Source organism: Saccostrea echinata, unplaced genomic scaffold (genome assembly GCF_033153115.1).
Source record: "Saccostrea echinata isolate AGI-Se365-2 ecotype Australia unplaced genomic scaffold, CSIRO_AGI_Sech_v1 ptg000030l, whole genome shotgun sequence".
In the NCBI taxonomy this organism is placed as follows: Eukaryota; Metazoa; Mollusca; class Bivalvia; order Ostreida; family Ostreidae; genus Saccostrea; species Saccostrea echinata.
The window spans coordinates 29,747,802-29,774,690 of record NW_026889779.1 but is presented as its reverse complement, the minus strand read 5'-3'; the positions used below and the strand labels follow the sequence as shown (position 1 = coordinate 29,774,690).

The 26,889-nt window shown below is 32.8% G+C and overlaps 2 protein-coding genes across 2 annotated transcripts in view; one reads left to right on the top strand and one right to left on the bottom strand.

Moving 5' to 3' along the window:
- The first annotated feature begins 8,470 nt into the window (after positions 1 to 8,470).
- LOC133197667 (eukaryotic translation initiation factor 5A-1-like) lies at positions 8,471 to 14,004 on the top strand. The gene is given in 7 exon segments (XM_061333796.1): positions 8,471 to 8,500; positions 8,502 to 8,533; positions 9,817 to 9,997; positions 10,954 to 11,058; positions 12,176 to 12,310; positions 12,547 to 12,609; positions 13,512 to 14,004. Coding segments are annotated over 6 exon segments (540 nt in total). The 5' UTR covers positions 8,471 to 8,476; the 3' UTR covers positions 13,512 to 14,004.
- A 3,721-nt stretch (positions 14,005 to 17,725) lies between these two features.
- LOC133197666 (polyamine-transporting ATPase 13A3-like) overlaps positions 17,726 to 26,889 on the bottom strand; it is a 48,763-nt gene continuing 39,599 nt past the window's right edge. The window contains exons 27-31 of the mRNA XM_061333795.1: positions 22,539 to 22,611; positions 22,121 to 22,271; positions 21,638 to 21,783; positions 21,362 to 21,534; positions 17,726 to 21,140 (exon numbers count right to left, since the gene is read on the bottom strand). Coding sequence (XP_061189779.1) covers positions 20,694 to 21,140; positions 21,362 to 21,534; positions 21,638 to 21,783; positions 22,121 to 22,271; positions 22,539 to 22,611 — 990 coding nt within the window. The 3' untranslated portion in view covers positions 17,726 to 20,693. The remainder of the gene's footprint in view (positions 21,141 to 21,361; positions 21,535 to 21,637; positions 21,784 to 22,120; positions 22,272 to 22,538; positions 22,612 to 26,889) is intronic.

The following is a 26,889-nucleotide window of genomic DNA, read 5'->3' as shown; positions in this document are numbered from 1 at the left end:
AATTTCGGGGGGGGGGGATCCAATCACAATCATATATTACCCCCCCCCCCCCCACACACACACACACACCCTGTGTGAAAACAAAAAGGACGGATCGACAGGTATACAGACGAACAAAGAACTAGTCTAGACCATTTGACAGAAGAGTAGATGGACAGAGGTACACATATAGCACATACAGTGTGACCCTCGGCTTCCCCTGTAGAGGAATTATAATCATATCAAAAATAATTAGCACTTTTTAATACCTTGAAGATTTAAAATTCAAGTTTGTTTTCCTCCACCCATGTGCCATGTGAAATTAGTTAAAGTCTTTACTCATGAAAAAAAAAGTGTTAAAAAAATGCACTGAAACTGCTAAAACAAAATAAAACAATTAAAAACATCGACAAAAATGAACAAGCAAGCAAAAGAAAAACAACATACAATTAAAAGGCAAAATAAATTTGAAGTTGAAATTCAATTTAAAGTTCTTTGTTTCAGGCGAGCCTGGAGTTCTCGTTTCAAGTTCTTTATTTCTTTGCGTCATACGACACATCAGATTACATATAGTAATAACTAAACATATATACAGTATTATAAGATATAACAATATGAGAGTCAGTATAATAAATAGCAATAGATAATAAATAGCAATAGATAATAAATATAGGATCTCCCATGATTTGTAGTTGGATATGATTTTTATCCAACTAGTTGTGTGTTTTTTATCCCCGAGCCTTGGCGGGGGGATAAAAACACACAACGAGTTGGATAAAAGTCATATCCAACTACAAATCATGGGAGATTCTTTTTATCCCATGTTTAATACTTCACAACCAATGTTTTACACTGTTTTATATAGGACTCCACTTTATTTTACTTCATCGCGCTAACGCAAAAACCATTGTGACGTCACAACTGTGGATTATGAAAAATTTATTCAATGAGTCATATCCACGGGATAAAGGGGTAAACATGGGATAAATAGCAATAGATAATAAATAGCAAGTATGTAGGATGTGTTTTAACAGGCAATTTTAATTAGGAAACATTCAAAAATTACAATTAATTCATTCTTCTAATGGAAGCTTGATATAAATATTTCCAAGATTGCAAAGTTCCTTTATATTTTTTACACTTAAAAGTAGAATTAATTTCCAAACACTGGATTTCTTATAATAATACTTTTCAAATACTTCAATCTAAGGTCATGATAAAAAGGACACTGTAGAATAAAATGAAATTCGTCTTCGATAACATTCAAAGAGCACATTTTACATAATCTATTTATCCTTATTTCATTAACATATCTACCGAAATAATACATATATCCCCCCCCCCCCCCCCCCATGCATCTTAAACAAAATCTTACATTTCACAACGGAGAGCAATATTGGTTATTGCACTGAAGTGGTGCAATAATTGGATACTTATTAGTAGTTTAGTTCATTTAGAATCATTTTTTCTCGTAACGTTTCGCTTTAACAATATCTGGATATGATAAAAAAAAAAACAAATACAGAAAATGCATATTTTGGGTTCATCATAAAAAATAAACTAAAAATATGATAGAAAATCCAAGCTTTCAACTCCCCCCCCCCCTTTTCCCAAGCATTAATTATTCTCTACAGTGTAATTGCATATCGATGATGCAATACCGGATAGCGTATACAGTGGTGCCTCATTTATCCGGACGTCTCCGTTCCCAACGAAAACGTCCGGATAAATGAAACGTCCGGATAAGTGAATCGCTTGTAAAAAAAAAAAAAAAAAAAAAAAAAAAAAAAAAAAAAAAAAAACCTTCTCCAAGCATGTGTATGTGCACATAGTGGTATCAAATGTGAAGGCAAAGGAAAAAAAACTTTGATATTTTGGTTTGAAGTTTTTATTTTTTTAGCTTTAAAAGAAATAATTAAGTAAAGAAAAAAATATATTAAAATGTAATTTACACGATAAAACAATTGATAGGCAATTTTATGCTGAGACCTCCTTTTTTAACACAGTGAATTTTATTCGCTTTCTCTTTGGCATGTGACTTCATGGGCTGAGCAAATTTTGATCTACTGTTGTTTTATTTTGCCATATTTTATAATTATTGAAGCTCATATGATATGACAGAACTGTTCAGCATCATCATTGAAAATGTTCAAATATAAACTAACCCCGTACATTCCCGTATATTCTTTACACAGGTCTACTATAGTAACTGTACACTGCAAGCTAACTCAAACACACACAATCAGTGAAGTATTGTAAACATTCAACGTAAACACAAGCAATCTTAATGATTATCAATTATTTTTCCTAAAGACTCTTCGTTTGAATTTCGATCACAAAAAATACCTTGAAAAACGTAATCAAACTTCTACACGTAACGCCAGTTTTATATTTCTTCTCTAAAGTAATGTACGTTTATAGACGGTAGTACATTAAAAGGAAATATATTTCTTTTCTGTCTAATGAGGAAAAAAGCTTTTCAAATGCATAAATTACGTTTTTAGAAATGGAAAATCATAGTTTAAACTAACGTAATCAACATGATCAACACCATTACGAAATCACTCCTAATTTATAGTTCATTTTATTTAAAACTCTCCAAAATTCTCATGAATTTACCTATGTATATACGGTTAGCAATATGATTTTGAAGGGATTATTATTTAATTAATGCACAGTGTAAGCGAAATTCTTCGAGCTTCAAAATAGACGTGTTATTTAATTGGGGTACACACGCTAATTATAGACGCTATTGTTTATAGGTCACGGGTAACCACCTTCAAACTGACTGCATGGCCAACGTTTTTACAACAATTATCACTACTGCAAGATGAGTGAGAAAAAGCCGTTTCTTGAAAAATTACCGTCCGGATAAACGAGTCATTTTTCAATGAACTATTACGTTTTGTAGTAGAAATCGACCGTCCGGATACGGAACGCGAATTTCCGGTTTAATGAGACAAAATAACGTGGAAAAAATCGGTTCCCAAAAAATATCGTCCGGAAGGTGAAGCGTCCGGATAAATGGCGTCCGGATAAACGCGGCGCCACTGTATATATAACCGCTGCGCTGTTCAATCCTTGACCAGATACATTTAAAATTATGACGAGGTCCAAGATTTTGCCGACTGAGGGTAGACAACAAAAGTAAGTTTTTATTTTTATTTTTTCGGACAGTCAGGTAAAATGTATTTAATTATAAATTGTTTGCAACATATACAAAGAAACAATCTCAATTGTACATGAAGTTTAACAACATTTATTCATTAAAACTGTGAAATAAAAATAATAATGGTAAAAGAAAGATAAATAAATAAATAAAATGATAAAAAATAAATACGGTTAAATGTAGATAAAATATAAATTAAATAAAATAAAAAATAAATAAAAAATTGACACCTAAATTGGTAGCTAACTAAATTATAAATGATAAAAGGGAATATTTGTGACTTATTAAAGCAAAACACGTACTTTGGATTGAACCTATTTTATTTTCTATAATTAAACTTTTATAAATTGGATGGGAAACACACACTCAGACAAACAAACAAACCAACCAACCAAAAAACAAACAAACAAACAAAAAACAAAACCAAAAAACAAACAAACAAACCAACAAACAAAAATAAAAACAGAAAGAAAAAAAACTAACCTGTTTAAAAAAAGGGGCTTCCCAAAATAATATGACAAAAACCTCCTTAATTTTCAATCCTGAAATTTGCCAGAGCTCGACCTTACAGCAACCAAAAAAATGGGGGAGGGGGCAACCAGCGTAAAAAATTACTCTCTCAGAAAAAAGTGGGGAAGCCGAATACCCCCCCCCCCCCGGATTCTACGAGCCTGCATATTTACAAATACATGTATGGGTCACAGTTTAAAATGAAATAATATATAGCCACAGTAATCAGTGGATTAATAATTTTAATGAGGTGCATATATGATATGATAGATAGATATATATATATATATATATATATATATATATATATATATATATATATATATATATATATATATATATATATATATATATATATATATATATAGTATCAATCACGAATTTTAACAAATGATGTACAAATAAAAAAAAAAGAAAATTCTCTGAAGCAGTTATATGCGGATTATCATGTTGTCAATTTTGCACTTAGCTCCTCTCCGAATATAAATTCAAGACTTACAACATGATACTAGATTATAAAAACAAGAAGACTCAATTTTTCCATAACGTAATTTATAAGCAATACAAATACAAATATTTTATTGGCGCAAACACAATTACAATAATTGGCAATGACAATGATTTTATTCTCATAAATGTACAAGCACATACATTGTAGAGAGGAGGTAGGAAAAGATACAAACACATTGAAAAAAAATATAATACATTTATACTAAACAGTACAAAATATCATGTTAAGATTCAAATCAATTATTTCCATCTATAATTTGTTTAACAATCGACAAAAATTTGCATAATTTTTTCAACACTGAACAGTTTGTTGTTGAAAAAAGTTGTTTAAATTTCTCTATATTTGATCTGCATATGAGATAATTTGAAATATATTTTAACCTAGCCTCTTTAATTTCTTTTTGTGTGCATTCAAAAACACAAAGGCACAACATACATGTATTAGAATAATTAATTGTTCATACATTGAATTTTTGGATATGCATAAATCATACAATCATTTGTACAATAATTATGTAATACAATCATTTCTAGATATATGACATTTTTAAATAAACGAGTGTGTTATTTTCAGTATTTCTGGACATTGGCTATTAACGCAAAGCTTAACCTTTCTTTAGTACAAGACATATCTGATATTTTTCCTGGAAAAAAAAATCATAAAGTTCCTTTCAAAAGTTAACCTATGATTATTGTATTTATGGCAGCTGAATATAAAATGAAATTTATCTTCAATCTCTCCTGTGTTGCAAATATTACAAAATCTTTTATCTGTGGGTATAGACAAATATCTCCTTTTTTCTATGGCAAGGTTATGTGCACTAAGTCTCAACCTGCTAATAACTGATCTCTCTGTTCTCTTTTTTAATATATTAAACTTTCATATAAATTAAGTGAATCTGATTCGTCGAGAAACATTTGTTAAAAAACACTATTTCCCGCTGAATAGTAAAGCCACGCCCTCCAGCTTAACAGTTGAAATTGTTTGACGACGGGTGATATTCCAAAAAATATTGAAAATATTGAGAATTTACGGGAGCAAGATTCACTGTAATATATAATTGTATAAAACATTCAGTATAATATAATAAATGCTGCATGTAGTTGAGTGTAACATTGAAAATTTTCATCTCTCGAAAACCATTGTCAACCTCGGCTGCGCCTCGGTTGACAATGGTTTTCTTGGGGTGGAAATTTTCAATGTTACAGTCAACTACATGCAGTATTTATATAATATCAGTGTATCCACAGCGTTTAAAATTATCAAAAACAATTTGGTAAAATTTTAGTTTTGGTGAATTATGAATTTTTGTACACTCCTCTTGTAAGCATTGATCTGATGTGCACAAATTTTTTCAAAGTGCGTTAATATCGACCATATTAACGCATTTTGAAAATATAAATGTGCACGGCTTGGTCAATATTCTTGCAAATTTTAGGTATGATAAATAATTATCTTAATCTGTTTGGATATTAACTTTTCGGTGATGATGTCACTTCAGGATCTGAGATATAGACGTTTTACATATTTTTAGGGGTTTCCTTGTTCCCCAAGGTTCTCGTAAATGTTATAAAAAGGAAATGGGTCTTTTGGGAATAATGGGGGAATGATTGTTTAATAGCACAATTTCGTTTCCTTTTTTTTATCCATTCTGTTATAAGTTCGGTAGATGTAAGGTCGATTTGTGACTTTAGCATCGCATTTTTCTTAGGGAAAAGGGAGCAGTTATAATTTTCCCATTGAAAATGAGCCTCTTCTTTAATATAATAGGTTTTTTTTAGGAAAGCTTATCTCAATTTTTTCATCTATTTTGCGTTAACTCAAATTTTGGAGAGAAAGTGTATCAATGTCATACCAGTTATGTAAATACATGTATTTGGGTAGTTGGGCTGAGGGACCTTCTACCTGTCTTCTCTTCGTTCTCGATGATGGTAGATCAAAGGCTGATCCAGCGTCGGCGCACCGCCCCCCCCCCCCCCGTTTGAAATTATTTTTTACATGTAAAAAACACCTCTTATTTGTAGGAATTCGTCAGCCTCCGTGGGCTTCGTTCCCGGACCCCCACCAGGACTTTACCCTGGACCCATTGGGGGGTTTTGATGCATCGCCCAGACCCCCTGCCTTCTACTGTGCCCCCTCTTTTCTTTATGAAATTCCTGGATTCTCCACTGTAGATCAGTTCATCAGTTTTTCGAAAGAAATAAAACAAAATAATGCCGTCTATTACTAAAATCTAAGTCCAGAATTTTGTTTTATACATATTTTTTCGAAGTGCGTTAAGTGTCTCCATGGGAAAAATATTGATGTACACTCTTAACGCACTTAAAAAAAATTATCAAAATTAGAAACAAGAGAAGCCATTTCAATTAATTCATCCAGTAAAAACTTAAGAGCTTGTACAAAAATCTGCAACCCGCCTTTTAATTTGGCAAACGCTACACAAACATAATTCATACTAAACTAAGACACAACTGTTTACTTAATTATGATATCATCAACAGTCCCTCTTGTTCATGCGGAAAGTATGAAGATGCTTATCATTATTTTTTTGCTTGTAGAAATTATGCAAATGCTAGGAACAATCTTTTCATCCACCTGTTTTTGCTTGATGAATTGGTTACTATTGACACAAACCTGTTATTATGGGGTGATAAAGATTTGTCTGTACTTACTAATAACAATATTTGCTGCTGTCCATAAATTTATTGATGAAACATGTAGATTTTAAATTGACGTCTTATTCACTTATATACATCACTTGAAAATATTATATTTTAATGTATTAATTGCATGACATATTGATATATTTAAGGAGAGGAACCAGTAAGTTGCAAGAACTTGTTTCCAATCCTTTTGATTAATTCAATAAAATATGTTCAAAACAAAAAAAAAAAAAAAAAAAAAAAAAAAATTCAAAGTGCGTTAATTTTGTCCCGATTTTAACGCACTTTGAACAAAATTTTCGAAGTGCGTTGCCACATGGCACGTTATGAAAAGTCTGCACATCCGTCCTATTATGACACATTGAACGTCCAAAATTTACAATTCAATGTTCGTACAGGATGTTTCAGCAAACATGCCCAGACTTTGCGGTTTCAATAAAAAAGTTGGACAGTATTTTTGAAAGCAAATTTTGCAAAAAATGTAAAACACATAACCAAACAATTTTATCAGTAAAAAGTTGAAGTATTTCTGAATCATCTATGTTTTAGACAAGTATTTTTAAAGTTTGGACATCAGCAGCAGTTTTCAATTTAGGTCATTTTTTATGTGTTCAAAATGGCCGCAATATTTCTTAGTCAACAACGTTATTTTGTCTCTTAAGTCCTGTGTTGCTTAAATATGGACATCATTTGAAAAGTTTAAATATATTATAAAGATGGTTCTAATAAGTATACTTCTTTTTCAAAATCTTGTGCACTAATATTGGTATGGTGATTTTGGTAATTTTCTGTTTGCATAGTTTAGTTCAAAAATATCCATAGCGATCCATTTTTGGAGAAAAAAACCTGACTTTGAAGATGTAATCAAATCTTCAAAGAAAACAATTATTGACATTATTTTATATTGTTTATATCACAATTATATTGCCGAAAAGTGTATTATAAAATACAGTTATAATTTTGTAAATATTTTATTATTGTGCAAAAATATAAAATCTGAAGTCGGGACGTGTTTGTTGAAACACCCTGTATTTGCATTTTTTAAATTTCATGTTAGATTGATAATCCACCAGTTGTATATATAAGTTGCATTGTACAACATGAAGATTAATTGCTTATAATGAATAGAAAGCCATTCTTCTGATTATATATGATTCTCGTCCATTTGAGGCCACCCCTACCCCCGCACTGGGTCCGTCTATGGAAATTCATAATTTTAGTTCATATATGAGTTAATTTCTAAGGGTGCCCCCCACCCCCTTGGATTCGCACCTGGCTTTAATAAATTTCTGTCAGATGTGATATATCTTTTCTCCTCTGTATTTTTGGTACTCTTAGGAAAATGTTAATCTGTATTAAAAACATAAAATTGCTTGTCGAGGAATTTTTTTGACGTGAAATTTTTGGAGGAACAATTCCTGGATCCGCCCTCATATGTGCAAATAAGATGTAAGTAAGTGAATATGATAAAAATACATATTCTACATATGTGAAAATAAATTTTGTCACAAGGGCTTTTCATTCGCTGATTGGTCTACTCTCAATGCAAAATGGATACCTTAATTAAAGCCCAACTGGATATGGAAATTACACAGCAATTACAGACCTAGTTTTACACAGTCCTAAAATCAGAACGTGGTACGCATGCGTACAATGGACACTCTTTTTGGGGGATACCGACGAGGAGTCAACACGTGACAAGTACGGTAAAGGAATTCATTAGTTGTAAATAAGTAATTTGGACAGAAATTATTTTCTTTTCCCCTAAAAATAATCCGGGCAGATCCTTAAGTTTTCACTTTTTTCATTTAAGGTAGATTTCTTAAATTAAATGACTGGTATTTTAATGAAAGATTATGGTTGGCACGCATTTACATAGCAAAAAAAAAAAAAAGAGCACACCGCCATTTTGCATGATCTCATGCGGACATTTAGAGCCTTTAAAGACATACTGGATGACCATTCCGATTTTTTTGGGAAGTTAGTAGGGAGTTACATCTTTATGCTTTATGAATACCAATATTAAACCACATTGACCGAACGTACACTTGATTTTATGATAATTTCAACTGAACATGTGGTCAACACTTACCGGCAAACACCTAAACTAAGGAGAAAAAAAAATGAGAAACCAGAAAGTACGAGTTATTCAATTAAATGATAATTTTAGATGTTTTATCATTACAGTTATAATAAGTTTAGTTTTCATCACAAAAGAACTGAAACGATGTACAAATCAACCATTATAAAGAGATCACAATAAATCTTCATTGATTTCTATATTTCTATCTGAAACTGTACAATATTATTTCAATCAGTGCTGTATATATTTTTGTTCGAAATTGAATAATTTGTTTCTTTCAAGATTTTAAGTACATTATGTCATCAGTATGTTTAATTAATGGTTTTTGCCATTGTTCACCAAGTGCCTTCTTTTTCAAGGTTCACCTATAAGATTCAGAACTGAATAAAATATATGCATAATAATGTATTCTAAACGCTGAAAAGATTTATACCTATATTAAATTCTTTTTTAGGGAACTGCTCTCTTGGTGCCTTATTGTAATCTGTCTGTTTTGCCCATCTGATTTTGTTTGATCGGAGCATATTTTCTCTCCCCTTGGCCCACTTGGGTTCACTACAACCATAGATTGCCTATGGTAGAGGGTGTGCAGTGACCTTTAACCAATTTTCTAGATCTGAGGTCAAGGTCAAAACACCTGTCCAGAGTATATTTTCTCTCCCCATGGTCCTTCCAGTTGGGATTGTACAAATTCTTTCCTTGAGCACTTTTTCTCACCCATTGGTTCTAGCTGACTCAAACTTCACCCAAATTAAGTGTACCATTTGATAAAGGGTCTTTCATCTTAAGGTCTTTTGCTATAAGCAGGGGCCATATGAGATGGTCACCATCTCAACAATTTCTTTTTAAGATTAAACATTTGTGAGCTTAGAAATATACTCGTATACATTAATATTTGCAGAAAAATCAAGATGGGAGATCACGCAGATGATGATTTTGGTGGAGCAGATTCTGGAGCATCCAAGACTTATCCCGCTCAGTGTTCTTCTCTTCGCAAAAATGGACATGTTGTCATTAAGGATCGACCATGCAAAATCGTAGAAATGTCCACATCTAAGACTGGAAAGCACGGCCATGCCAAGGTACAAGAAGCAATTCTGCATCCAGTTTTTGGCTGATAAATCATTAGTTAGAATAATCTAACTGTGTCTCTGGACAAGCCCTCACCACAGTTAGAATACCGTCTGAATACGTCTCATGTAGTAGCAAATCAGAACGAATCTGCTCTGAATACAAAAGTGCACAGAGGGTGAAATTTTCGTGTAAATCTCACTAGTCCAGGGACTACTGATCAGTAAAAAATTACCAGCCCAAACCTCAAACTAACTAGCCCAACAATTTTTATGCAAAATGAAACATAACAAATTAAAGTTTCAAATGCTTTTGGTGACAAAAACAAATTAAACTAGTTCTCAGTCGAAAGAAACCAGATTACATAGAAAACAAAAATAAACTAACGAGAATTTTTTTTCTGGTAAATGATTAGCCCCAGACCTCGGGCTACTGTATATTTCAACCCCTGTGTGTACCAAAAAACTCCCTCATTAATCTTGAAAAAACCTTTCTGAGTTTATTTATGTCTTCTACCCTAAAAAAATACATTATTATAAAGACAAAAATTCAACTCATTTTCTCGAATTTTTTTTTCACTTTGAATTTACACGCCGAGTTGACATTGGGAACTCTCTGCATATTTGTAGTAAATATGTAGAGAAGAGTTATCTGTTTATTTTTCTATATTGAAAACACGCAGAACTATTGTTAAACAGGATCCATAGGACAATTTCATTTTAAGGATGGAACAATCTATCTTGCTTTTCATGTATGTGAAGTTGAACCAAGGCATTAAGCAGCTAGGTTGTAAAGCAAAATCGGCAAATTGATGATATGTATCTGTATCCCTCTATATCAACTATTTTGTTACGTTATTGTTGTTAGCTCTATTGTTTGTTACTTTTTATAATCTAATCGGTTAACTTCACAAATAAGGTTTTCAGCATGAGCTTAAGATGTTATAGAGTAACAATTTATTATACAGGTTCACTTGGTGGGAATTGACATTTTCACTCAGAAGAAATATGAAGACATATGCCCTTCTACTCACAACATGAATGTCCCTCTTGTTAAACGCCAAGACTACCAGGTAAATAAAAGCTATCATTACATTTTCAACAGTGAAATACTGTGATTAATTTATTGAATAAAAGTGATAATCTCTCACAGTGTGAAAGGATACCAAAGTGATATTCTCTCATACTGTAAAAGGATATCAAAGTAAGTAAAAATAATTTCTGTCATGTCATAAGATAGTAACTAAACTGTTTTGATAGATACAAAAACTGCCAATTTCTTCCCAAATATTTTGCTGAAATCCATGTTACAATGTTTTTAATCTCACAACTGTTAAGCCGTGACATCTCAACCGCTCAACTATGACTTGACAGACTATAAAACTAAAATAAAATAAACAGAAAATTCAATATTTTTTAGTTGGATTTGGAATTTATTTCACTTTTGAGACAGGATTTTTAAAAAATATTTTCACTTGTGCTTCACACTCGTGAAAATATTAAATAAAAAATCCTGCCCCACACGGAACATTAAATATCTATTTATTTTACATATTCAAGTTTTGGAGTAATGTAACAACCCATGCCCTGTTCACACGGAGAGTTTAATTCGCAGTAAATTAATGCGAAGTAAAATTATGCGAATTAAATTGCGTTCACACGACAGCTAATGCGAAGTAAACTAATGCGAATTAAAATTTTATTTCTACTATAAGGCTATTCAGTAGGGCTATTATGACGTCATTTGCAAATCACGACACACTTTGCAGAGCAGATATACATTTGACATAATATTTCATAGTGTCTGTACAGTTTTAAGTGATTAACATAGTTTTCCTTTGTTTTCCACTCAAAAATAGCACAAATACCTATATTTGACCAGCGACATGTGGCATGTGACTTAATTCTGCCCTTACACATGCGTCAGAATTTAATTCGAATTAGCTTCGCTTAGCATTCACACGGAGCTAATGCGAAGTAATTTAATGCGCAGTAAACTAATTCGAATTAAACTAATTCGCATTAAATTCTCCGTGTGAACGCGGATCAAATTTAATTCGCAGTAACTTGCGTTTTATTCGAATTAAACTCTCCATGTGAACAGGGCACCAGACTCTTCAAGTTAAACCTTGATGTTTTATCATTAGGGAATGTAATACTTAAGGTTTGTTTGTTGTTGTTTATTTTAAGCTTATAGACATTGGTGATGATGGTACCCCATCCCTTATGGAGGAAAATGGCTCCTTAAAAGACGATATGAATCTACCAAAAGATGAATTAGGTGACGAAATTAAAAAACGCTGGGAGAACCAAGAATCCCTTCTTGTAAGTATATATAACATACATCATCACTTCCAGTCAATTACTTCATTATTGCAAAAGGGGATGTATATGTAACAAATAAAGATCTACAAATATGTTAAATTCTTTTTCTATGAATCTCAAGACAAGGTTTCCATTGAATTCATCCTTGCTGTGATTTACATTCTGTATGACAACCAAACACATCCAGTCATTTTGATTTTAAGTTAAGATGCTCATTTTATTTTTTGTTTACCTAGCTGACAGTGACATCTGCTATGGGTGAAGAACACATTACTGGAATAAAGGTGGATACTAAATAGGTGTGTAGTTGCAGTGGTACATTTCCAAATCATGAATGCATTGAAGATTTTTTGGCAGTAGCTAAGAGTATGCGTTACTGCACTATTTTTGTAAAAATATAAATGTAATGAGATATACAAATGCACTTTTTCATTTGACACTGTAATTGGGACATACATAGGCGCCACATCAGGGATGGGGTAATTGAATTGAGTAATTATAATTTACTGTATTTAAATACATTTTTCCAAAGTAATTGAAAGTATTTGTAATTGAGCTTGCTTTCAATTACAAGTAATTGAATGTATTTAAATACATTAAAAAAATGTCATGTATTTTTCAATTACATTTCAATTACATTCAAATACTTTATTTTTCAAGTTACATATTAAAAAAATATTCATGTATTTGTACTTCAACATTTTTTGGAAATAAAACTATAGTAATTGATAGGTATTTATTCATGTATTTTTCTTCAAAATTTTTGGAAATAAAACTATAGTAATTGATAGGTATTTAATTACATTCTTCAGAGTAATTGAGAGTAATTAATTACATTTTTTAAAATCAATGTAATTGTAATTGCAGATAATTGACAAAAATGTATTTGAAAGTATTTAATTACATTTCAAAGTAATTGACCCCAGCCCTGCACCACATGCACATATAAGGTTTCAATGGATTTTGTAATCATTGCAAAAGAAAACATCAATGCAATTTGTAATTAGTGTTTCAACGAGTGGCTGGAAAACTTAAAAGCATCAAAAGTTCATGTCAGTTGGACACTAGTTTTGATTGTTTCCTTGCTTAAATTATGTAGAAATGGAGAAAGCAAAATAGAAACACATAATTTGAAGAAAGTCATTTATTATTAATCTTTCAATATAAATCTTTTATATAAACACAACTTCTCAAATTTCAGGTTCCTAATATGAAGAAATAACAGAGACTAGAAATATTAAACAACAGACATTTACCGGTATTTAACTTTGACACAGTGGCTAGGTACCCATCTTCACGGAGGTCGGAGGAATGAAATATGGATGTTGGGGGTGATTCACATATATGGGTTGTGCGTTCTCTTTTTAAACCTCCATGGAACAGCATTGACTTACGACCATGCACTAAGACATGCTTTTTTTTGCTTCTTTGGCATTTTTTTTTCTTCGAGTGAGATGATCAGTGAGGATGCTGTATGATCAATTAAAGGCTACTCTAATGAGTATTTCAAGAAAGAAGAAAATCATGTGAAAAAATTGAAATTATACAAGTTTATTCAACACATCAAAATGGGAAATAAAAAGTTGCATCCAGACAGAATTGACCAAGTATTTTCAAAGTGTTCATAAACTACTTTTTCTTTTTGTGAACATGTGTGTGAGTATCTAGCCATCAATACATAAAAGTGCTCTTTGTTTTTGTTATTCTTTATTTTTCCTTTATATGCCATGAATGTCCACTACAAGACATTTTATGAAAATTTATATAGAAAACTTCATTGTTATGTATACAATTTAAAATCTGTTACCTATCAGAATTAGTTTCTGTATGAACTACCATCAGATCTGTAGGATTCTATTTGAATGAAAACTGAGAGAAATGTATTATGTTAAAACTTTTACCTCTATCTGAAATTTAAAGAACTGTTCATTGTAATAAATTTCTAACAATGAAAATGTTTTTTTCCCCTCATATTATAGGTCACTTACTGGGTAGTTAACAATTCACAATTCTTGGTTGAGAAATCAATACTAAATATTTTGTAAGAAAACTTGCCATGGAAATCATGTTTTATTAGAACAAAAGCGTCTAAATATAGTAAAAAATAATATACAAAAAGCTGGGATTTGGAAACAAGTGTGAAACTTGTATTAATCATTTTCCTTGATAATTTACAATTGATGTACAAAAAGACAGTTCCCATGCTTGACTATATGATATGGAAAAAATGTCTTGTAGGAGATTGAAAAAGAAACATTAAAATGAAAAAACCCACTATGGATGTGAGAATATTGTTCCTATTTGAAATCTTGTAGAAGCATTATATGGATACATTATCTGCATAAGTTCAGAATGCCTTTTAACAAGATATCAGTATGTAAATCAAACACGAGGATTCAAGAAATGCTGTCTTGGATTTTCATACATAGGTCTGACTAGAACATATTCAGTTGTTTACAGTGTACCACAAGCAATTTGAACTGACGATAATATTTTGGTTAAAAAGGCAAGCATTTAAGGTCATAAGCAATGTAGCATACAATAGCTGCACAATGTATGTTACCCATCATCAACCATGAAATGTATGATACATGTAGTAAACACTTGTTTCATGACTACAAGGGGAACAGTCAAACTGTTCCGAGGTAATGGGGAAGACCTGGGAAACTGTTGTTGAAGGCTGAGGGCAACAGTCTCCCAGGTCTTCCCCATTATCGAGGGACAACAGTTTGACAGTTTCCAGAGTTGTCATGAAATAAGTGTTTTATTACCTAATCTACTATATAATTTCTTAAAGTAATGATATGGACATAATAATCTATTCAATGGATTTTAAAATACATTGACAAAAGTTTGTATTATTTCTTGAAACCAAACTAAACAAGATGAATACAAACCAAATTCTTGCACCGATTGGTGTAAAATCAGAAAAATAAATGGGGATGGTATTATCATGCACTAATAAATTTATGTATACATATATTGTTTAGTAAACAACATAATGATGACTTGAAGGTTTGAATATAGCATGCTGAGTCAGACATTTAAGGCAAAACTCTACAGTGAGTGAAAGGGGCCTACAATTTTCCCAAATTACCCTCAGAAAAAGTGTTCTTGGCATCTTCTTTGAAGCGATATTAAGTTGAATATATATTTAATACGGGTATCGGGATTACTCTTCAAATGATAATTTCAAATTGAATGCCATAAAAATGCTTCTATTTATACGTAATTCAATATTATAGCTGTAAAGTATGGGAAATTAGTTATGACGTCATAATGGATCAGTTCAGCCATGCAATAGTTCATTCTGTGATCAGGTTTTGATGATGTGCAAAACTTTTAGAGATGAATTTAATTTTTGAGAATTCATAAGGACATGAACTACGATGCTTTACGCCATCATATTTCATGAGCTAATTTATGAAAATTAGGTGAAACTTGAAGTTTAAAGTCATGGGGTAAAAAAATCATAGTGCATTTAAAATGGTTGTCACAGGTAGTGCACGTGTCAAATATGAATGCCCTATATTCGCTCCTTCAAAAGTTAGCAACACTGATAAAATGTTTGAAAATTAGGTCAATCCTGAAGGTCAAGGTCACTGGGTCAAATATCATAGCACATTCAGAAACATTTTGACACATGTAATGCACTTGTCAAATATGAACTCCCTATCGTATGTCATTCAAAAGTAATCACCAAAGTTATTTTTTATGCCCCCGCCATGAAATGGCCGGGGCATATAGTGTTACCTTGTTCCATCATCATTCACCTTTCGTTCATTATCTTTGCAACAGTTGCACACATTCAACTCAAATTTGACATATGGATACGTCTTAGAAATATGCAGGTCAAGTTCGAATTTGGTCATGGTCCAATGATTTTTGACAGAGATATCCCTCTTGCACTTAGGAAAAAATAATAAATTTTCAGTTTCTGCTCTCTAACTTTTGTAGGGATGTATGTATAAGGTTGAAATGGCATATTCAGGTATTTTACCAGAAAATACAGGTCAAGTTCGAATTTGATTATGGTCCGATGGTTTTTGATAGAGTTATCCCTCTTGAACTTAGAAAAAAAATAAGAAATTTTCAGTTTCCTCTCTCTAACTTTTGTACGGATGTAAGTATAAGATTAAAATTGCATATTCAGGTATTTTACCAGAAAATACAGGTCAAGTTCGAATTTGATTATGGTCCTATGATTATATATACATATATAATATGAAATTCCTATCTTTTCTCATTCAAATTTTATGACCAATTTAAAGTAATGTCAAAATATTTGAAAAGGTCAAACTTCAAGGTCACGGGGTGAAAAATCATATTATATTTGGAAAGGACTTGTCACAGGTAATGTACATGTCAAATATGAAAGACCCACCTCTTCTCAGTCAATAGTTATAAACAAAGATAAAATTTTTGAAAAGTAGGTAAAACTTCAAGGTCAAAGTCACGGGTCAAAAATCATAGTCAATTTGGAAAGGTCTTGTCAGAGGTAATATACATGTGCAATATGAAAGTCCTATCTTTTTCTCACTCAAAAGTTATGACCAATTTAAAGTCAAAATATTTGAAAAGTAGGTCAAACTTCAAGGTCACGGGGTTAAAAATCATAGTATATTTGGAAAGATCTTGTCACAGGTAAAGTACATGTGAAATATGAAAGCCCTATCTCTTCTCATTCAAAAGTTATGACCAAGGTTAAAGTTTTTGTGACAAACAGACTGACAAGTGAGATTCAATGTCCCCTCACTTTAGCAAAAGCAGGGGACAAAAAGAACAACAAGGCTACAATTGTTGTCCATCACTTTTGCAAAAATGCAGAGACAACTGCCTTTCCTTGGGCACCATTAATTTTGACCATTTGACCTTGACCTTAATGTTTGACTTACTTTTGAAAAACTTTAACCTTCTACATATCTATTCAATGGTTGCTGCTAGGGCTTTCATATTTCACAGGTATATTCCTTGAGACAAGTCCTTACTTTGGGTACCAGCATATTTGATTTGCATTTGAGAAAGTTTAACCTTTGCTATAAGTTGCCATAGGGGGCATCAGTATTTCACAAACACATCTTGTTTCAAAAATGTTAACAATGGTAATAATTTTTGGAGGAGAAAAAATAGGGCTTGCACAAGGACTTTGATTTTTTTTTTTATCTAATTAACTGTTTTTCCAGACTTTTATTTTTAAAGTGGTTGTAGAACAAAAACAAAAGCAGCAATATTTTATTTTTGTTCCACACACACATAATAGTTATTGTCACTTACTTGGACTTTCAATAATTAAAAATGAATGTAGGTGGATGCATATGTATCACACATCTAGTTGAACAAATAAAATATTTATTTCTTATATCTACCTGTCAGATAGTTGAAAACCTATTGTTCTTAAAAACAAGGACTGCAAAGTCATGTAAAACAAAGAATTTATTGTCAATACAATAGTGAATATTTCATTAAGTTAGATATATACCACTAGTTATCATATTTTTGGTTTGGTTAAAATAAGAGTTTAAGGAATAAATAATTAACAAGACACCCATTAGGTCACCTGAGTATCACATACTTAAGTTTCACAAGCTTAAAACAAACTCCACTTCATCAGTGGCCTCTATTTGACATGACAGTTTAAACAGTTCACATTCTACATTTTCAGAAGTATAATGAAAAAAGATTTTTTTCAGGAGTAATTGATTTTTAAAATAAGGAGTCTAGAAACCATCCATTATAGATGTACATGTATTGAAATGCCTTAAAAATGTCTGCTAGATGAAGGTTTTTAAAGTTAAAATGAATACAGTCAAACCTCGTTATCTCGAACTCGATGGGACCGAGATAAAACTTTGAGATATCTGAGGGTTCGAGATATCGAGGGTAAAATCCTTAAGAAATACGTGGTTAGGACTTCTTAATAACTTCAACATATCCATGGTATTCGAGATATCTGTGTTCGAGATACCGAAGTTCAACTGTATATGCAAACCAGAAGTCTCTGATGAGACTGTAGCTCTACTGGTCTGTTTGTATAACAAAAGAAAAGTAGCACTTGGATTTGAAACATTGCAACAGGCAACAATAAATAGAATTATGTATCTTAATGTAGTCTACTTCTGTGCCAAGTTATACTGAAATCAAATGAAAACTGTAGGAGGAGTAGCGTTTTGAAAGTATTTCAGGGAAATTTCTATTTTTAGTAACCATGACAACACCATTCACCCAAATAAAAAAAACAGAAATACATATTATGTATCGTAGTGTATTCTAACTGTGTGCCAAATTAGATTGAAATCAGACCAAAATTGTAGGAGGAGTAACGTTTAATGGGAATTTCACAAAAATTTCTATTTTAAGTAACCATGGAAACACTGTTCATCGAATTCAAAAACCAATGCAATAAATTATGTATCTTAGTATAGTCTTCTTGTATGCCTAATTATATTAAAAGCAGACTAAAACTGTAGCAGGAGTAGTGTTTTAAAGGAATTTCACAGAAATTTCTATTTTTAGTAACTATGGCAACACCGTCCATTGAATTCAAAAACCGATGCAATAAATTATGTATCTTAGTGTAATCTACTTGTAAGCCAAGTTATATTAAAATCGGACCAAAACTGTAGGAGAAGTAGCGTTTTAAAGGAATTTCACAGAAATTTCTATTTTTAGTAACCATGGCAACACCGTCCATTGAAATCAAAAAACCGATGCACTAAATTATGTATCTTAGTGTAGTCTACTTGTGTGCCAAGTTATATTGAAATTGGACCAAAACTGTAGGAGGAGTAGCGTTTTAAAGGAATTTCACAGAAATTTCTATTTTTAGTAACCATGGCAACACCGTCCATCAAAATCAAAAACCGATGAACTACATTATGTATCTTAGTGTAGTCTACTTGTGTGCCAAGTTATATTGAAATCGGACCAAAACTGTAGGAGGAGTAGCGTTTTAAAGGAATTTCACAGAAATTTCTATTTTTAGTAACCATGGCAACACCGTCCATCGAAATCAAAAACCGATGAACTAAATTATGTATCTTAGTGTAGTCTACTTGTGTGCCAAGTTATATTGAAATCAGACCAAAACTGTAGGAGGAGTAGCGTTTTAAATGAATTTCACAGAAATTTCTATTTTTAGTAACCATGGCAACACCGTCCATCGAAATCAAAAACCGATGCACTAAATTATGTATCTTAGTGTAGTCTACTTGTGTGCCAAGTTATATTGAAATCGGACCAAAACTGTAGGAGGAGTAGCGTTTTGAATAATTGTTTACAGACAGACAGACAGACAGACGGACGGACGACGGACACCTTACTATCGCATAAGCTCTTCTGGTCTCTGACCAGTAGAGCTAAAAAACAAACTTAGCCTCACCCTGAGAACTGAATCCTCAACCCATGGGACCCGAATTTCACAATTTTTGAAGAAGACTAACTGCTCATCTCTACTTTTTGTGTTGCAATAGAACATCTCCCCCTCCCCCATGCATAACTGACCAAATTTGATTGTCCTATGCCAGACAAAATGCCATACTTGTGGGTTACAACACAACTTCCCTTGATAGTCCTGGGCCATGCAGTATGCAAGAAATGTGCAAGGCACTATTTGAATATGCAGAGCCATAAGATTCTAAAATGAGGGAACTCTGATCTACTTTTCAGTTGCCACAAACCTTCCCCCATGATGCAGAAACTGAAGAAGTTTGATGGTCCTAGGCTTCACATTGTGAAAGATATGATCCAAGTCATACTAAGATTTGACTATTTATAGCCATAAAATTCCAAATGAAGCCTTCATGACCAATGTTATAGTTAATTGAGACACACGACTTCTCCCCAAGATGCAATGTTCAACTGACAATGTTTAATGGTTCTTTACACTTCATAATGTCAAAGATATGACCTCAGGACAAGGAAAAGCAAACAGAGGGATTGGAAATTCCATACCGCCCTTCGGAAGATGAGTATTTTGAAAATAGATAAAATTGGATTATCCAGTTTTGAAAAAAATAACTGAAAATGAATGGAGAACCATAATGGAGAACAGATGACCCAAATTACATGTAGGTACGAGAATGCTTGATACAGTCATGGGATATGTTATAATTTGTACCAAATTCATAATATTCAACTTTCCTGTTTATAGCAAAAACATGCCAAAAAAGAGAGAGATAATACAAAAGTACTGAATTATTAAAAATACAAAAATAAGTATGACTGTGTGATCACTGATATGCTGCACTTTTATTTGTATTTGATGGATGGTCATAAACTGAGCATCATGCTGAACTTTATTATCGGTGTACTAATGAATGGTCACTAATTATGTTGTAATTGCATCACATTGCACTAGTTTTGTGTGTGTGATGGGTGGTTATGGTTATAATCCACCTGTATTGGACACTTCACCTTCGATATCTAGTGCAGGATTATCCACCCCTTGAGAAGGGTCTTGCTTAATTAACTGTGATTCATCATCAATGTCCATATAGAAACCATCACTGACATTGGAGGTCTCTCGCTGAAACACAGGATCGTTATGAGAAGTGTCTACCTCCAATGATCGTAGTGATCGGATACTCTGAGTCTCGCTAGCTGAGTCCAGTAAGCTACTAAGGAGACTGCTCTGATCAAAGTCACGAGCTTGCTGACTGTCTAGTCGCTCGAAGGCCTGGGCCAGTGATTCTGCTGAGGATATGTTGGGCCAGGACTTGTCTCTGGTGATTTCCTCCTCCAAAATTTCGTACTGATACTTGGAGGTGGAGAAAATGTCCTCGATCCAGCACTGCAAACGCTCTTGCACAAAATAGCTTTCAATGATGAATGTCTGCAACAATAAATGAAATGAAAATTTAAATAATATTTTTTAACACAAATGAAAAGAAAATGATTTATGCGGATTCAAAATAAGTAATTTACATCATGCACTTGGACATGATTATTTGTTCCAATTTACAGGAAAAAATGCATTTTACTACATACATAAGGCTATTAAATAAACCTGGGTCTACTTGGACAAATTGATCCTACTTGTAGAAATACAATTACCTCTACAAGATAATCCAAGAAAAAGTTGATGGCTGCAATTCCTAGGTAGATACATCTGTATGGAATTGAAGGAGCTGGCTTCAGTTCAAAGAATTCAGCTACATCATCAGTCGGATAGATAGTCAGCCACAAAGACATACCGATGCATATGGCCAGATTGGCCAAAAAAAAATCTGAAAAAATAATTCAGTCATTTGTCATCTTTACAACTAGTATATTCTTGATGGTTTTGAATCATTAATATTGTTTTACAAATCATATATTTTTCAGACTTACAGTTTGAGAATACGGTTTTTCGATAAGGTTTTCCCTTAGAGAACACAACTGCCAGCGTGATGTACTGATACATGGACACGACAAAAACAGCCATGTTCTCATAGCTTGTGTAATCATCATCCTCATTTTGATGGTATTTGACAAACCTGTCATCAAATGTAACAAACACATTGGAAAAGATAAATACATCATGTACAAAAAGGGGGGATCAACAAGTCCAAAACAGACTACATAATTATCACTGCAGTTAGACTCCAGAACACTAGTTTTGCCCAACTTGTGGACAGAGTATACCAAAATTTACAAATGTTTGTTGGACAACAATTATTGTGTTGGAAGCTGTGATGGAAAGAATTCTTTCCTTTACTTTTACTCAAAGTTTTATTAATATGAAAACAGTAATACATGCATAAAGAAAGATGTAATTTTTAAATATTTGATGTATCAATTTTTCAAGAGCTGCAGTTACATATTTGAACATACCATGGCTGTTCCATTACATGAAAATAGCAGAAAACTTGAGCAGCAGTTTGGACCACCATATGTAGAATAATGGACAAAACAGGGGAGACACTAAAAAGGCTGACCAGGGGTGGGTCCTTAGACAGCTTGTCATAGGCATTAGTATATCCAACTGTAATTACAATGTAGTATCATGTTACAAGGGTTTTATGGCTTAATAATAAAAAAAACAGGTTTACCTACAAATTAATCCAGGAAAAAGTGAGTTAATTTCTAGCAAAATTGTATTTCCCTTAACTGGGCATTTTTGAATTACATTTATTACATTCTGAAATTTAATTCTGATGAACTTAACATACAGAAGAAAATAAGCTGTCAATTGAATATCAAAATTGACTGGATTTTTAATGTTAGTATTACTTCTGTATAAACGACTTACAGGTAACACTGAGTGAGGTAAGCAGGAACAAATCTATATAAAGGAACTCAAAGTCTGTAAGGTTGGCAAATATCTGTCAAAAAAAAGAAGATTTTAAAAAAAATCAATTCATAAATGATTCTCATACCAGTACAGAGATTTTCAATAATAGGCAGCAGGAGATGATTTATCACCATTTCAATAATCAGAATTGGCCACTTCAAATTTCATAATTGGCAAACTATAATAATTGGAAGTAATTCTCAAAGGATTAAATTTAGTATGAGACAATTAATTATCTAAAAAATTAATTGAAAACTAGAGCGAGCTCGTTGCAAAGCAACGAATAGGTCTTCCATTGGAGCTGCGGAAGGAAGAAGTGACCTTGAGTCAAGGTCATGCCACATTCTAAAGTTATACATGTAAGCAATCTTGTAAGGGGAAGCAACTTACAATATTTCGCTAGGAAAAACTGTAAAGGAATGTACGTGACCTTGAACATTCCAAATGCCTTGCATCAAACCATGACACACTCTCGTCATAAAACCCAATCTGTATGTTACCGACTTGAAAAGTTCACAGTGACACGTCATGTTCTTTTAGTCCATACATACAGTCAAAACATCTTATCCTTAGTGACCTTGAACTTGAGTCAAGGCCATGTCACACTCTGCATGATACCAGCAATGTTTCACTAGTACAAATACGGTAGCGAAATTACAGTTTCTCTGTCAGTGACCTAGACTCGACCAAATGACCTTGCATCAAGGCCATAACACACACTGGTTAAAAGCAATACCAGTCTGTGAGTTTCTGAACGGATAAGTTCAGCCATGTTTTTTTCAGATCATACAGCGAGTCGGAATAATTTGTTAGGTTCAGCATAATGATTAAAAAATTCATTGAGAATGTTTTATGCCCAGTTTGGATAAGTAGTAAAACGTGGAGATCGATCCTTTGGAAGAGACCGGTGCTTGTGGACAGGACCCCCCCCCCCCCCCCCCCAATATACACCCCGGGGTCCAAGAATATTTTTATTCGTCTTTTTCCATAAATTAATCTTCTAATACACATTTACAATGTATTCCATATGAAAAATCCATAAAAATAACATAGAATTAACGTTTTATTAAAAAATCATACCCGCGGTATTATGAAATAGAGAAGGTAAGTCACTTCCATTTGTTAACACTGGACCCCTCTTGGATATCGGGCCTAAAATATCATATACATGTACCTACCACATGTCACCAAAATATGTTATTATATCTTGTTTCATCGTCGCAAGCCACGGGTTTTGTGTCCATTCTATTTCCACAAACCCGTGGCTGCCTCCTTCAAATTTCTCTCGTTCTCATGAATATTAATAACATAATTCAACCAATTGAATAACATTTGACGCTTCAAGTCAGAACCAATGAAAATGATGTCTATCTTGTATTTGGATGTAACCATAACCACGAGCTGTACATCAACTTCGGTTCGAATTTCCTTTCTTAACGAGTAACGCTATTCAGCGTTCTCACACAACCTCTACATTTGAAACCCTGTATTTTAATGTAAAACCTTGTAAGTATTTTAGAATATACGTTACTCACATCTGTTCTTCAGGATCTATCGTATTTTTTTCAATAAATCTGCCACGCATAGCAAACATGATTTCATTATGGGCGCCGCCATTTAAGCGTACCAAAAATTGCTACAGAGTGATTTCATTGGTCAGGGTAAATCTTCAATGATTCAGTCGCGAGAACGAGAGAATTTGGTAGGAGGCAGCCACGGGTTTGTGGAAATAGAATGGACACAAAAACCGTGGCTTGCGACGATGATCTTGTTTCGGTAGATATTTTTGTCTTTAATCGTACATGTACTATTTAAACGGAAGACCTTAAATAGTGTCTGTGGCTGTCACTATTTCGGTGTTTTTCAGAAACTTGATCGTAGAATTAGTCAAAGTCCACAACTGGATAATAAACTGATAAATCGGCTACGGTATATTATCTGTTCACAGAAACGACATATTGAAACTGGAAAAAAAATAATCCAGAAGCAATTCATTTCATTGAAATTCTATCATGAATATTTTGTTTTAATCGATGGACTCGATAAATCAATAAACTGACCGAAGGAAAAACGTTGCACGTGCCGTAACATTCTGTACGTTTTTTTTAAATTTTACATTCTACTTGCATAATACATGCACATATATTAAACAGAAACATAAATACCAAGCCCGTCGGCATTTAAAAAAAAGTAATAAAACATAATTTGATTTGATCTATTTTATTTCATTTAAACTCTATTAATTTATTTTAAAAGTATGATTGATCTTTTTCCTTTTAATATACACTCAGGGTAAAAAAAAAGTATATATTGACTCGCGTAACTTTCATGGTTGTAGTTACATTTGAAAATGAAGAAATAATGAAACGTTGAAGGGACAGGTGTGTTGTATGGCTAGACAATGCCTTGCACATGCAGAGAAATTTACCACAGGTACTCTAGGACAGGTGTGAAACCCCTAGGGCATGCCGTTTCCTGCTCTTGCTCTGCTAATCCCTATACACAGGAAATGATCGCGACTAATACTTAATGCACAAAGAAACAGAATATATTCAAGTAAACTTGGCATTGATTTTTTTCTTGAGTATTATTGAGAATAATAAGTTTTGGTGATAAAAAAGTATATATTGACTCGCGTAACTTTCATGGTTGTAGTTACATTTGAAAATGAAGAAATAATGAAACGTTGAAGGGACAGGTGTGTTGTATGGCTAGACAATGCCTTGCACATGCAGAGAAATTTACCACAGGTACTCTAGGACAGGTGTGAAACCCCTAGGGCATGCCGTTTCCTGCTCTTGCTCTGCTAATCCCTATACACAGGAAATGATCGCGACTAATACTTAATGCACAAAGAAACAGAATATATTCAAGTAAACTTGGCATTGATTTTTTTCTTGAGTATTATTGAGAATAATAAGTTTTGGTGATATACCCCCCCCCCCCCCCGTTTTAATTGTTTTGTGAAGTTCATCACCATGCACATTCCATCTTCTGTAATTGGAGAAATGTTTAAATTAAAAACAAACCACTGTTTACAAAAGAAGTAAATATCGAGGGGAAAAAATTGTTATATTTTATTGATATCTTTTATAACGTTCACCATCGAATATTACAGCTTTCCGGTCATTCGACAATTTCAGGGAAATGCTTGCACATTAATACAGTAAAGTGAAATTATTCAAATGAATTATATTGTTTTAAATTTGGTAAAAAAAAAAAAAACAAAAAAAAAACAGTATATAGATATATTTTTTTCCTCATAGGAATGCTGAAAACTGTTAATCGGAACTCGCATTGACTATTGTTTAGCACGTGTATGTAACATTGCAGTTCGCATATAATTTGAAAAGAGAAGTTATTAGAACTTATATTTCCGACATTAAAATTTGTCACGTTAAACTCTCAAATGACTCAGCTTATAAATAGTTTTCTTGATACTATTTAAAAAAAGATGTCGCTTTAGTATTGATATATAACTTAACAAAAATAATAATAATAAATAAAATAAAAAAAAAAAACGATTAAATATATTCTGCTTTACAATTTTTTTTTGTGTTCATTCATTATTTTCACCTTTTGCGAAATAAAAGAAAATACTTTCATAAATATACATACACTGCGGGATTTTAATTTGTTTTTTTTTAAAGAGGGAATTTCGCAAAATTCCTGTTCGGGGAGATAACTCCCGTTTGTTTACGATACTAGGTGATCGATGATTTAACCGCGGCGGGGACAGGTAGGTGATGAATTTCCCGCGGAGGGAACGCGGTTTACTTGTCTCACCTGGCCAAATCCCGCGTTGTGTTTATACCGCGACGGGGCGCGGGAAATACGGGATCCGCGTTGCCTGTACTGTACATGTATAGTCAATCAGATTAGAAATACAGCGACTATCAGAATTTCGGGCCGTAAAAAAGATCTGATTTTGATTAGATTTCAGGTGTAGGCGAATGTGTGTGTACTGATGGGTTAGTTAATTCATTCAAGATTATTATATTGTTCATTTGGACGAAGGCTTCATAAAAATATACACACTGCTTGTACAGGTACACATCAATGAATGTTCAGATTAATTCAAAAATCGGCGGACATTAATTTAATTTAGTTTTCTAAAAGCAATGTTATTTCCAGAGACATTTATATTTTCTGTTTTTTGTCTCGGATTTTTCTTTTTTGTGATTTACCGGTTTACAAAGGCCTGTGTTTTAACAGCTGTTCATAAACGCTGTCAATTAATATATGATCAGAGAAAACGAGACATCTCCCGGTAATTCATTTCTTATGGAAGATATATGGATTGACATCT